Source organism: Cucurbita moschata, unplaced genomic scaffold (genome assembly GCF_002738365.1).
Source record: "Cucurbita moschata cultivar Rifu unplaced genomic scaffold, Cmos_1.0 Cmo_Scf00002, whole genome shotgun sequence".
NCBI classification, from domain to species: Eukaryota; Viridiplantae; Streptophyta; class Magnoliopsida; order Cucurbitales; family Cucurbitaceae; genus Cucurbita; species Cucurbita moschata.
In genome coordinates, this window is record NW_019268518.1 from 5642117 (window position 1) to 5656582 (window position 14466).

The 14466-nt window shown below is 35.3% G+C and overlaps 1 protein-coding gene across 1 annotated transcript; it reads left to right on the top strand.

The window, feature by feature from the left end:
* The first annotated feature begins 852 nt into the window (after positions 1-852).
* On the top strand, positions 853-1300 carry LOC111429717. The gene is made up of 3 exons (XM_023065673.1): positions 853-885; positions 960-1065; positions 1152-1300. The coding sequence occupies exons 1-3, from the start codon at positions 853-855 to the stop codon at positions 1298-1300; spliced, it is 288 nt and encodes a 95-aa protein (XP_022921441.1).
* Positions 1301-14466: the final 13166 nt, after the last annotated feature.

Here is a 14466-nt window from a genome sequence, read left to right on the forward strand (position 1 = left end):
GACCTAGCATCCTTATTGGTACACCACCCGGTATTTGGTTCTGATATCATTTGTAACAGCCCAATCCCACCACTAGTAGTTATTGTCTGCTTTGGCCTGTTACGTATCGCTATCAACTTCACAATTATAAAATACGTATGCTAAAGAAAAAGTTTCTACACCCTTATAAGAAATGTTTTATTCCCCTCTCCAACCAATGTGAGATCTCACAATCCACCCACATTGAGGGCCCAACGTCCTTGCTAGTACACCACCTGGTATCTGGCTTTGATACCATTTGTAACAGCCCAACCCCACCACTACCAACTATTCTCTGCTTTGGCCCTTCACAGTTATAAAACACGTCTGCTAAGGAGAAAGTTTCTACACAGTTATAAGGAATGTTTCGTTCCTCCCTCCAACCGATGCCGGATTTGGAAAGATTAAATGGCATCAATTGAAAGCCTTAGCGAGTAGTGTTGGTGATATGGCACGAATTACAACCAATAGGAGCATGCCACGAGAGAGAGAGAGAGAGTAGCCATTGTTATGCATTAGAAGGAGCTGGAAATAGTTACCCGAGTAGCCAAAGGACCAGTGTTGGCTCCCCTGTCGTTGGAGGACGACACCTTTGTTGGTAGAGGCTATTAGCTTTGTCTCACTACAAGATCTGGTCGGATGATTCTTGATTTGGTCTGGACCCACTCACGTGTGTATTGAAGTGTCTAATGGCACTTAGAGAAAGACAAAGAAACTCTCATGCACAAATCTCCCTAATCTCTTCTCAACCAATCATCCTTAATCTTCCCCCTCCCTCCACTTATTTAAGACCACATCACTTACAACCATCAACTCACCATATCAGCTATCCTCATGGCAGATTCTGATGCTTCATACATACATATGGTACTTACCTTCTTCATTATACGACCTAAATCCGTTCTATTTGCATTACGTACGTTAATTATACTTTGTTGTAGGTGCAACACTTGATCGAGAAGTGTCTGATCTTCCGCATGACCAAAGAAGAGTGCATGGACGCCCTCTCCAAACATGCAAATATTTCACCCGTCATCACGTCAACAGGTAGTAGTAGTAGTAGTCGTTCTCTTTCATTGTTTCAATCAAACCCTTGAACACTATGATTGAGCTAAGCCGTTCCAATTATGCAGTGTGGACTGAGTTAGAGAAGGAAAACAAGGAATTCTTCGAGACATATGCACAATCTCAAAGAGACAAGGATAGAATGTCTGAGGAAGAGACAAGCCAAATGATCCAACAGATGATCTCGGAATCCTCGAAAGGGGACCCTAAAAACTAAGCCTGCCACGAAAACGACCTCTCCTTCGAGTTTCTTCTTCCTTCAAGAATCTATCATCGCTTTCAAATAAAACCCACATAGAGAATATGTTTGAGGTCCCCATTGGTTGAAACAAACCATATGCAAATGAGTACGGAGTGTTCCATTGTTTGTGTAATTGTCATGTTCTTCCTTATAACCAATCATCTTGTGCCATGTCATTATATATTTATTTGAAGGTATTAGTTGTTGAATGTTGTTCATTGACTCGTGCTACCTCGGGAAAGCTTTCTTGTCTTATTGTTATTGCAATCACATCAATGAAGATAGCTCATATTGATGTGGGGACAATTGGGAAGTTGGCTTTTTTCTTGTTCAAATCATGAACTTTTACACGGTATTTGAAGGCGACCTTATCGCTTTCGTTTCGGTCACGGGTCCATAATCAATACATCGACACGTATTTCATTTGAATTTGGATGTTAAGATATTGGAGGAAAAATAGATGTCTTAATCTCGATCTTTTAAACTTAATTCAGACGATTAGTATGTTCTTTTCCACACGTTCTTGCTATGCTTTAGTTATATCTCTCTATTCTCTCCATGCTCTCGTTCTCGATTTCAAACCTACTATATTCTTTAACCCTCCGTACACTCAACTCGATCACCCAACTCAATTTTCCTTCAAGTTCATGCACAATCGACACCTAAATCTTAGACCTTAACACAATTCGGGCATCAATATGTCCCCTCCATTTGTTTCTGCAACCTAGTTTTGATATTAAATGTTGGATATGATCTACGATCGAAATATATTGAAACAAATATTAGAAGCAGAAAGAATAACTTGAGGGGAAAATTTCATGCTCTTAAATTCTCTTTCTTGTAGTGAATAAAACAATTATGGTCTTAAATTATCTTTGAAGTTAATAACTTCTTTTGCTAAGCCAAACTTATTAACTCATAAGTACATGTAGTCGTAGTCTGTCAATCAATTTAGATATCCAAAAATAAAGTCAATAAGAAAATTGAAAGGGTATGAACTTCATCAAATAGGGCATAGATTTTTAATCTTCGAGCACTTCGATAAATAGAGATCGAACATGATGCGATATTGCATAAAGATTTTTTTTAGAGATTTTGTGGTTGAAGATGAGGATGTGAAGTTATGAAAGAGGACAGGTTTTTAATTTTCGAGCACGTTATATGGTCCAATTGAGGAGGCATGGTGATAGTTCTCGAAGTTTTTAATTTTTGTCTGAATAATAATGAACGAGCGAAGCAGAAAACGACGAAGCGTTTGTCATGTTACGCATTCTTTTGTAAATTTTAAACGAAGGACAATTATGACATTTCACTTTGGATAACAGAAATATAATCTTATATCTTTAAGCTTAGAGAAGTGAGTGTTAATTGAACACGACTCTCATAGTGGTGTGATATTGTTCACTTTGAGCATAACCTCTCGTGACTTTACTTTGTGCTTCTCAAAAGACCTCGTACCAATGGAGATAGTATTCCTTGATTATAAACGGATCATTCATTCGCTAAATTAGCTAACGTGGGACTTTCAGAAAGCCGGAAAATAACAAAGTAACTAAGTATTGAATCTCTTGCTTGTTTTTAAACCTACAAAAGAGCTGGAAGTTTTGTTCTAATGGGTTTCTATAAAGGAAAGTTTGGACGACCATTTCTTGGTTAACCTAACCAAATGAATATGCTTCAATGGCTTAAGTCTGTTAACAGAAACCCTACCGGCGACCAAGTGTGCAACAGCTACAACATCGTCGGCCTGTCGAATGACTTGGACATGACAGGCTTGTCTGGTGTCGTGGTCTGTTCTGTAAAACATTTTTTCTCTTCTTCCGATGTTGACAATACTCATTTCGAGTATGGGGACCGTTTTGTGCAGCGCCAAACTTAATTTCATAAGCTTTTTTTAGGGTTGCAATGAGAAATGTTATGATATTAAGCCACCTCTCAGTTTCTGAAATGCATGGCTTCTTCTGTAGAATTGATCACTGTTTTAAAACCAAACCCTAATTTTAATACAAAAGCCAACCTACAATGGTAAGTTGTATGACTAGGCCGTTAGGTCATGGAGTCTGCCGCTTATTTATAGCTTAATCTTAACGTATAAACTGTTGGGTCATGGAGTCTGCCGCTTATTTATAGCTTAATCTTAAGCTATAAACCATTAGGTGATGGAGTCTGCTGCTTATTTATAGCTTAATCTTTAACGTATAAAGATATATAGGTAAATGACAGTAAACAGTTATATGGGTAAAGCTATATATGATAGATAGTTATACACAGTAGATAGTTGTATACAGTAGATGTTATATATACAGTAAATTGAACTATATATATATATTCAAAACGTACTTTCTTTATTCGATGTACTGTATATACTTGAAGTCATCCATACAAATCCTTTAGCCAATATTCTCCTTGCATTTTTTCTCTCATGTTATTTGTGTTCATCTAGATTGAGTGTGAGTTGTTGTGCGATCCTAAAATTGGGTTCGTATCTAAATTTAGTCTATTTATTCTACTAAACTGGAAACCCTAATTTTCTTATCTCGAAAATAGTAGAATAACAATATTTTGATAGAGCCACTTCTTTTAGAAAAATTAACCACAAACTACTGAACGGTTTGATAATTTATTAAAAGTATAAGGACTAAAATGATATTCTAACGTAGTTTTAAATGAACTAACTAATTTCTTGTTTGTTTGGATGAAAAGGGTATCGATGAAATTTGTTGTATTCTTACAAAACTTAGAAGATAATTTGTTCTTCTACACAATCTTGGAGGTGTTTCTGAGGTTATGCCAAGCTCTACAATGGAGGCTTGCCAACAGTCTCATCACCCTCAACCTTGTTCCAGCTGTAGAACTGTCGAGAGTAGCATTGGTGTAACAACACAAGTTCATTGTTAGTAAATATTGTTCACTTTGACTCGTTATGTATTGTTATTAGTCTCACGATTTTAAAATGTGTTTGGCTAACGGCTACACGTAACGGGTCAAAGCAGTCAATATCTGCTAGAGGTGGACTTGAACTAGTATAAATGATATCAGAGCACAAACACCCTCTTCCAACAGACAAATATTTCACCCGTCATCACATCAATCTTAGTAGTCCTTTCTTATTTTAATCAAACCCTTAAACGGTACGTTTGAGTCGAGCTCGATATTATACCGTGTAGACCGAGTTAGAGATGGAAAACAAGAAATTCTAAGCCTGCCATGAAAACGAGCTTACCTCTAAGTTTCTTCTTCCTTACTTAAAGAATCTGTCATCAAAATGAAAGAGGTATTGGATGTTGCTTATCTCAGTGTCCAATGCCTCGTGCAACCTCGGGAAAGCTTTCTTGTCTTGTTGTTATTGCACTCAAAGCTATGAACTTTTGCCTTTTTTAGCTAAGTGAAAGCGATTAGCTCTTTTTTCCTATTCTATTTTGTTTCAATTCTTATTAAAAATTTTAAAAATTAATTCAAGCTTTTTAAAACCGTGTTCAAACTTTTAATAACATGGGCGGTCACGACGTATGAAAACGTTATAAAAAGTCTACAGTAGCGTTTTTCTTAAGCTATCGTATCCAATTTTTCTTGTAGTATAGGGTATTTTTTTAACGAATTTTAAGACTTTTATTTAAGTTACATTTACTTAGTGGTTAATATGGTCATAAAGTAGGAAGGTTATGACTCTCGAAATGCCTCGTGGAAGGTTAACGACTTTTATTTTAAGGTTATATAAAGCCATGTATGTTATCTTTGTAACAAAGACTTGAAAATGTAGTAAAACGAGCATTTGTGCTTTCCTTTAGCCAATAGTAAGTTTCTTTGTAATTCTACGTAGTTTTGATTGCATGTTTAGAATCATTCAAGCTTGACATGATCAATTTTGTTTGTGAAATAATTCGAATCCCAAAGTGTTATTGTCTTAAGATATTCGATCAACAAAATAATCTGAATCTTATTTCTTTTGTAGTGATTCCTTATTATTTGGTTTAGTTTTTTAAATCGTTTGTATTTTTGGCCTCGTATACGATCAATAATATCTATCGTCACCTTATCTTTCCTCATTATGAAAGCTCGATGTAATACACCATCACTATGTCCTCTTGTATCTCGAACACCAACTTATTCTCATACTTGTCTTTTCCTTTTCATGTCTATTGAAGTTAAAGTATTTCACTCGCAATCGAGACCCCGATACCTTTTTTGAACTATTTTTTCAAGGGATGACCACGAACGAGTAACGAGCTTAAACTCTTCCTTGAAGAATGTTACGACCATAACCTCAACATGAACTCGTATTAAAAACTAGGTCCATGTCAACCCACCTACCCCAAGATAGTCCTCATGAACATTTCGAAATGAATGGATAATATCATACCATTATGGAGGATCGTAACTCCTAACATAAGCTACACTACACCTTAACACACTCCGAACATCAACATGCCCATACCCTCAAAACCAAGGAATTCACAACCAAAGAATTCACTGTCGGTACACACACATTCAAACATCGAAAGATACAATGAACTTTTAAAAAAAGATCGAAAGGATGTGACTTATCAATCAAAGACAAAGATTTCAAATCTACAAACAGTGTGATAAACGAAACGATTATGATTCAAATGACTAGCTAAGGTTGGAGATGAAGCAATAGTGCTCAAAGATTTTCCTTTTTTGTTGAAAATGAACTATCAATGAACATATGAACTTATCAAAGAGGACAAAGGTTTTGAATCTTCAAGAACTTCACAAGCAGTAATGCTCAGAGACAAAGCGAAAGTGCTGGAAGTTTTTTTTTATTGTTTTTTGTTTTTTTTTTTTGTGGTTGAAGATATGAATTATGAACGGTGGAGCTAATGAGATGAATAACGGTGAAAGAACGAAGAAGACGACGAAGCTGTTAGGATCATTCACCGACGCACACACTCGATCAAGATGAACATAAAGAACAGGGAGGAGAAAATTACACTTTTGGATGACTTAAGGATATGTGGAACGAGAGACGATAAAAAGTACACATTTGGAAGTGACTGCCGGTGTATACAGGGTTTCAATTTACTAAATATAGCTTCCAAATATTTAACTTGAGTAGTATATATATAATTTATAAATATGTCTATCAAATCTTTACTAAATATCTATTATATATCACTACCATATTTTACTGTAAATAGGCATCAGGCTTACTATCGCAACAGCAGTGTATGTCGTTGCACGTTCTTTTGGAAATTATAAACGGAGGACAATTTTGGAATTTCACTTGGAATACCAAATGCTAAAGCAAAGTTGAAGCTCTCATGTTTAAGCTTGGAGAGGTGAAAAGCTGGTAAACAATCAAGTATTGAATGTGTTGCTGGTTTTTAAACCTACAAGAAAGCTGGATATGTTTTGTTCTAATGGTTTTCTTTAAAGGAAACTTGGACGACTATTTTTGTTGTGCGTCGAAAGCGGAACATATGTACTCACAACACCAATGAACGAAATTACATAAAGAGACGCCAAAATATTTACGTGGTTCGGAGGGAAGAAGTTCTCCTACATCCACGGGTAGCAACCAATCACTAATAAACAAAGCGTTACAAGTGAATACCTCATTATCACACTACAAAGACTCGCACCAATATGTCACTCAATCTCAAGTGCTCTTTTATTAATTCTAAGCATGATATTATATAGCATTTACCATCTTGGTTGAACCTAAAAATTTAAGCAGAAACAAACTTACGACAATTTGTTGATTTACAAAATGAATATAGTTCAATGGCTGAAGTCTGTTAACAAAAAACCCTACCGGAGATATCAAGTGTCCAACACCTACAATATCGTCGGCCTGTCGGAGACTTCGACATGACAGGCTTGTCTAGTGTCGTGGTCTGTTCTCTAATATATTTTTCTCTTTTTCCGATGTTGACAAGACTGTTTTTTTAATATGGGGACCGTTTTATGCAGCGCCAAAGTTTATTTTATAAGCATTTTTGGGGTTGCAATGAGAATTGTTACGATATTAAGCCACCTCTTAGTTTCTGCAGTGATTTGAGCTAATTGGTCGATGAAACACCATCCTTAAAGCTATGCATTTAGCTCAAAGAATGACTGGTTTGACAAGTTTGAAAGGTCATTGCATATTTCAAACAGATTCTGTACATGGCTTCTTCTTCTGGTCTTGACCATTGTTTTGAACCCAAACCCTAATTTTTAATTCTAAGGTTAAATACAATGGTTAAGTTGTCTGCTTTAGGGTGTGTGATCTCACATCAGTTGAAGAAAGGAATAAAACATTAAAGGTGTGAAAACTTCTTTTTAGTAGATGTGTTTTAATAATCTTGAGTAGACGTGTTTTAAGAATCTTGAGGGAAAGCCCGAAAGGGAAAATCCAAAAAGAACATTTGCTAACAATGGTCTTGGGTTGTTACAAATGGTATTAGAGCTAGACAATGATAAGTGTACTTGTGAGGGCACTGGCCCCTTAAAGGAGATGGGTTGTGAGATCCCTGATTGGATAGGAGAACAAAATGTTTCTTATAAGGGTGTGAAAACCTCTCCCTAGTAGACTCGTTTTAAAAACTTTAAGGGGAATCTCGAAAGGGAAAGCCCACAAAGGATAATATCCGTTGGTGATGGTCTTGGGCTGTTACAAATGATATCAAAGTTAGACATCGATCAGTGTATCAGCAAGGGCATTGGCACCTAAGGGAGGTGGATTGTGAGATCTCACATGAATTGAAGAGGGAATCGAAGCATTCTTTATAAGGACGGGGAAACTTTTCCCTAATAAACACGTTTTAAAACCATGAAGTTGACTGCAATATATAACGAATCAAAGTAGACAACGGTGGCCTTGGACTGTTACATGTGCTAATATCAACTGTGATCGTGGGTTACGCCAAGCTCTACAATGGAGGCTTGCCGACAGCCTCATCACCCTCAAGCTTGTTTCAGCTGTGGAACTGCAAAGAGCTTGAAAATTCTAAGTCTACTACGTTCTCAACATGAACTCCTCGAACGAACGATCACTAATGGCCCCATCTTCCTCGTCCCTGCCCTTATTTGAAGGACTACACCCTATAAGACTACCACTTAGAGTTTACCTTAGAAGCATAAACTCTCTCTGATCGTGATATCTCACATTGGTAGGGGAGGAGAACTAAACATCTTATAGAAACCTTTCCTTAGTAGACGTGTAATAAGAAAGTCCATAAGGGAAAGCTCAAAAACCTTTTAAAGCCTGGAGAGGACAATATCTAGATGAGCACAGATTCCACTATGTAACTCTAAAAGACTCGTTTTAAAGCCTGGAGGGGAAGCCCGTTACAATCTATTCTCCTCATGCAACCATATGGTACTCACTTCTTTCGATCATTCTAGGATTTAAGAGACAAGAGTGCACGAACGCCCTCTTCAAACATGCAAATATTTCACCCGTCATCACGTCAATCAATAGTCCTTTCTCATTTTAACCAAACCCTTAAACGATACAATCGAGTCGAGCTCAAACCCTTAACGAATTTTGCAATGTCGACCGAGTTAGAGAATGAAAACAAGAAATTCCCTAAAATCTAAGCCTACCATGAAAACGATATTACCTATAAGTTTCCTTCTTCCTTACTTAAAGAATCTATAATGAAAATAAAAGAGGTATTAGATGTTGCTTATTTCAGTGCCCAATGCCTCGTGCAACCTCGGGAAAGCTTTCTTGTCTTGTCTTGTTGTTATTGCAATCAAAGCAATTAACAAAGCTTCATATTATCATGAGCTTTTTCTGGGTAACTCAAAAGACGACTTTCTTTTCTGTCACGGGTCCATACTACCCCTATTTTTAAAATTAATTTGTTTTTTTTTTCTATCCAGAGGTTAAATTATATATAAAATAATACTATGCTAAAATATGTCATTTGTTTTTTTTTAAAAAAATATTTTTAAAATTTTTAAAATACTTATATAATATTATTCAGATATTGGATATAAAGTAATTATGTTTTAAATTTAAATGTCGTCTTGAAATGTTTATAAAATGTTAGGGGTAATATTGTAATTTTTTAAAGAATATAAATAATTTTTTTTTTAAAAAAAATCAAAGTGGTGATTTTTTTTTTTTTTAATAATTTAACTAAATTTATTTAGATGAATATTTAAGGCAATGATGAAGCAAAAGGATTTCTGAAAAGTTGAACCAATAAAGGTGTAAAAGTTAAAGAGGATTACTGACGGGAGTGAAGGTAACTTCTAGGAAAATTCGTGGGAGGTTAATTTTTACTATGGTTAAATATTTTTTTTATTTTTTTAAGTAAATTTTTTTATCTTAATTAATTGAATTATGTGCTGGTAAATTTAAAAAAAAAACATCATTTTTTTTTTTGTCAAACTTGAATTGATCTTAAATAAAATAAAGATGAAAAATGATTTTATTTTTTATTTTCTCTATCATCGTGTCATAAATTTAATGGTAATGTTGGAATATATCTACATGTTAATATGTTATATATATATATAATTGCATGCTTAAATAAAGTTAAACCTATTAAACAAATTAAATTAAAAATATCCCAGAGCGGTGTATAGTTAGTTTTGGTAACGGTTTATGAATATATTATAGACCATTTCTCTCTTCAATTCTAAGGATTAATGGTTAAAAAAATTCTAAAAATTTCGAATATTAACATTACTTGTAAAAGTTCATGAATATTTTTGAAATATTGTACTACTAATTTTGTTTATATATATTAACAATAAGACATATTTTAAAAAAAATTTAAATGTATTTTTGAAACGATTTTGAAAGTAAAGGTATTTTTAAAATAGAGTATTAACCATTTTCGTGAATTATTTTTTAATTTAAAGAGATTATTAAAATTTCTTCAATTTTTTTTTTTTTTTTGGATAAAATGCAAAATTGAAAGGTAATAAACCCTATTAAATAACCTAAAAAATGAATCAACCGTGTTAAAAAAAAAATCCATAAATAAATATTATAATGAGTAAGGATAAGATAAGGAATGAATTATTTAAAAAATATTAAAAAAAAATATTTAAAAAAAAAAACCGACCAAGATTAGGTCAAAAGTTCATGACGGCGTATGAATCCCAATTGCGAGTAAAAGGGTAAGAAGATACCCAAATCCAATGCATCATATCCCCTAAATTTCCTTCTCCGACGCGCCGCCTTCGCTCCCTTTGCTTCCAGAATCTTCCAGGTTTGGTTCCGACCTCTATTTATGGTGTTTTTTTTGCAGTATAAATGAGCTGAATTTTGTGGCTTTTAAGGAGAACCCAAGATCAGTGTTTTGTTGCAAAATGTTTTGAAAAATAGGTTCAATTTCTTCTTTATTTTTGTGTTTGATTTCTGGGTTTGTTTTGTTTTTTTTTTTTTAATTGAGATATGTAATCAGTAGCCTGTAGGGAGGCTAATGATTTCGTTTTGAGGAACCTAGAAATCACGGGAACACAAAGTAGAACATCACCTTATCTTTTCTCGTCATCACAAGCTCGATATGATACATCGGGAAACCTTTACTATGTCCTCGTTGATCTCGAACACCAACTTTATTCTCATCCTTGATATCCTTTTTCTGAACGACTTATAACTAAACTTTTCCGGGAAGAATGTGATGAGCGAAGCGAAAATCACTTATTCACCTTATCTTTTCTCGTTGTCGTAAGCTCGATTTGATACATCGGGAAAATCTTCACTATATCCTCTTCGATCTTAGAACACCAACCTTATTCTCATCCTTGATACCCTTTTTATGAATGATTTACATCTAATCTTTTCCTCCTAGAAGCATGTGATGAACGAAGTTCTCATTATCAAACAATCACTTATTTACCTTATCTTTTCTTGTTGTTGCAAGCTCGATTTGATACTTTGGGGAAACCTTCACTATATCCTTGTCGATCTCAAACACCAACTTATTCTCATCCCTAATACCCTTTTTCTAAACGACTTAGAATTAAACATTTTCGAGAAGAATGTGATGAATTGAAGCGAAAATCATTTATTCACCTTATCTTTCCTCGTCGTTGTAAGCTCAATTTGATACATTGGGGAAACCTTCACTATATCCTCGTTGATCTCGAACACAAACTTATTCTCATCCTTGATATCCTTTTTCTGAACGACTTACCACTAAACTCTTTCGGGAAGAATGTGATGAATGAGCGAAAACCACTTATTCACCTTATCTTTCCTCGTTGTAAGCTCAATTTGATACATTGGGGAAATCTTCACTATATCCTCGTCGATCTCGAATATCAACTTGTTCTCATCCCTGATACCTTTTTTCTAAACGACTTACATCTAAACTTTTCTTGGAAGAATGTGATGAACAAAGTGAGAAGCCGCTCATTACCAGACAATCACTTATTCACAAACCTTGTGTGTGGCTAATAGCTATTCTATTTTTCTCCTGCTCTTACTACTGCCTAGTATCGTTGTTGCTCGTGTTTAGTCTATAAACGTACTTGCTAGTGCTCTAGTTATATCTCTCAATTTTGCTCTCGTTCTTGATTTGCAACTTACTATATTCAATCCGGTAAACTCAGCTCAATCACTCATCTCAATCTTCCATCAACCCTAGACCTTAATACAATCCAAACATCAACATTGCCCACACCCTCAAAACCAAAGACAACACATTCAAATATCCAAAGATATAGTCAAATTAAAAGGGTGTGATCTTATGAAGGAGGACAAAGATGTTGAATCTCGAAGTGCTATGGATTTGAGAGATATAGTCAAATTCATAGTCCGTACATGTTGAATCTCGAAGCGCTTCGATAAATGGAGCAACTATGGTCCAATTGAGCAACGGGGTCCGAGAATTTATGATTGAAGATACGAACTATGAACGGTGAAGCGAAGGAGATGAATAATGATGAAAGAGCGAAGAAGAAGAAGAAGAAGACGACGACGACGACGACAAAGCGTTTGTCGTTCGAGGACAATTCTGACATTTCGCAGAATGGCGAGTCAGAAATTGAACCTCATTCATTATTAACCAAAGAGAACTGAAAAAGCTGGTAAATAACCAAGTAATCATGTATAGAATCTCATGCTTTAATGTGTATCTTTCCTTCTTTAAGCACGAGTATATTTAAAGGAAAGCATGGACGACCAACCAAATGAAGTTGGTTCAATGCTTTAAGTGTCCAAGAGGTATAATATCGATTGCCTATCGAATGACTTCGACACTACAGGCTTGTCTAGTGTCGTGGTCTGTTTTGTAGTATGTCTTTTTCTCTTTTTCCGATGTTGACAATACTGACTTTTGAATTTGGGGACCGTTTTGTGCACTGCCAAGCTTTATTTTACATTTCAAGCTACTCTACTCACTTGTTCGACTGTTAGGAATCAAAATTCCTGTTGTTTTTGCTGTAATTTTTGTTGTTTTGTTGTTGTTTGATTCTGTTCATATGTTTCTTTTTTTTTTTAAAGGTTCCAATGAGTATTCTTAGATACTCAAGAACATCAAGTTCATGATTTTCCAGTTGTTTCTATGAGTTTCTGGGCATGATTTGAGCTAATTGGTTCATAAAAATGACTGATTTGACAAGTTTGAAAGTTCATTGCATTGTTCTAAGCAGATTTGCTGCTTCAAATTAGGGTTTTTGACTAAAAGTTTATAAATTTTTTGTGTTCTTCATTTGAATATCAGATGCAAAACCCTAATTTTAATCTTAAAATTAAAATACAATCGTCAAATTTCGAAACCTTAATTTTCTTTTCTCGAAAATAGTAGAATAATAATAATAATTTTCGTTTAAGGAAAATACAATTTACGGGAAAAATAATTGATAGATACCGTTTTTTTTTCTTTGACGAAGTAGGGATTGTTTGATAATTTACTGAAAGTATAGGAACCAAAATGATATTTCTAATGTAACGTCCTTGTTTGGGTGAAAAGGGTATTGATCAAAATGGTTGTATTCTTGTAAAATTTGGAAATAAATGAGCTTTTAGTTCTTGTGGTGAGATCATGACCTTTTGTCTTGTCCATTCATATGCATATTGTGAATATGAACAAGTGGGTTATGAGTATTATGAGTTGATATCATCTTTACCTTCTAATGGTCTATGAACAATTGTAAGTTTAGTTACTTTTGGAGGAGACCTAACCCAAATGACAGACTTAGCAGGACATGTGCGGATGGCAGCTGCACTTCTGCTGGTGTTTCTAAGGGGTTATGCCAAGCGTTACCATCGCACTTTTCTTAACAGCAGATTTAGCGTTTGTGTGACACTCACTCTCAGCACTGAGTGAGTCAAGCTAACTTAGGATTGCGTCGCCTACGATGCTCAAACCTTTGACCTCTATAGCGTTTGTGTGGCACGAGTGAGTCAAGCTAACTTAGGATTGCGTCGCCTATGATCGAGCAACATATGCTCAAGCTTCTGACCTCCAGTTGGGAAGACGATTTTAGAAAATGGGTCGGAGAGAAATTGTTATATGGCTACAAGCAAAAAAATCAACACAATGGCTTAAATAACATATAACTTGCTCGGCAGTGAGAATTTGACAACTAGTCGTATCTCTCTATAGTACATTTTGAGGCGATTTACGTCTAGCAAGCCTAGATGTAATTTTGTCAAACAGTCATACAAAATCTAGATGAGAAAAGTTGACGACAGGTCGCATCCCCCTATAGTACATTTTGAATTATTTCATGTCTACCAAGCATAGACATGATTCTGTTAAAACGTCATACACTTAGAAAATACAATAAAGAAATTATACAACATGAAAGCAGTAAAGGAAGGCAAGACAGGGATTTTGGCATGTAACAGGGATGCAGTCATGGACAACACGTTACGAAAAGCAAGACAGGGGTTTTGACACGTAACAGGCATGCAGTCATGGAGAACACGTTACAATGGAGGCTTGCGGATAGCCTCATAACCCTCAAGCTTGAAAATTCCAAGTCTAGTAAGGGGTTTGAGTGAGTTCATCATCTTACACTTCCCTCATTGGGAAAGATCAAATGGCATCCATGTCAGCTAGTAAAGGTCAGTGCGGGCGATGTGGCAGGGATAACAACCAATTGGAGCGTGCCACGAAACATCGAGTAGTCATTCTTGTTCATTGGAAGGACTTGTAAACAGTGATGAGAGTAGCCAAAGGACTGGTTTTGGCTGCCCTGTTGGAGTATGACACCTAGTTACT

What these genes read in the sequence shown, in the direction of transcription:
- LOC111429717 (XM_023065673.1), top strand. Translation starts at nt 853, where the DNA reads ATGGCAGATTCTGATGCTTCATACATACATATG. An exon ending in ATGCTTCATACATACATATG is followed by an intron (nt 886 to 959) that starts GTACTTACCTTC and finishes ACTTTGTTGTAG; the next exon opens with GTGCAACACTTGATCGAGAA. An exon ending in ACCCGTCATCACGTCAACAG is followed by an intron (nt 1,066 to 1,151) that starts GTAGTAGTAGTA and finishes CCAATTATGCAG; the next exon opens with TGTGGACTGAGTTAGAGAAG.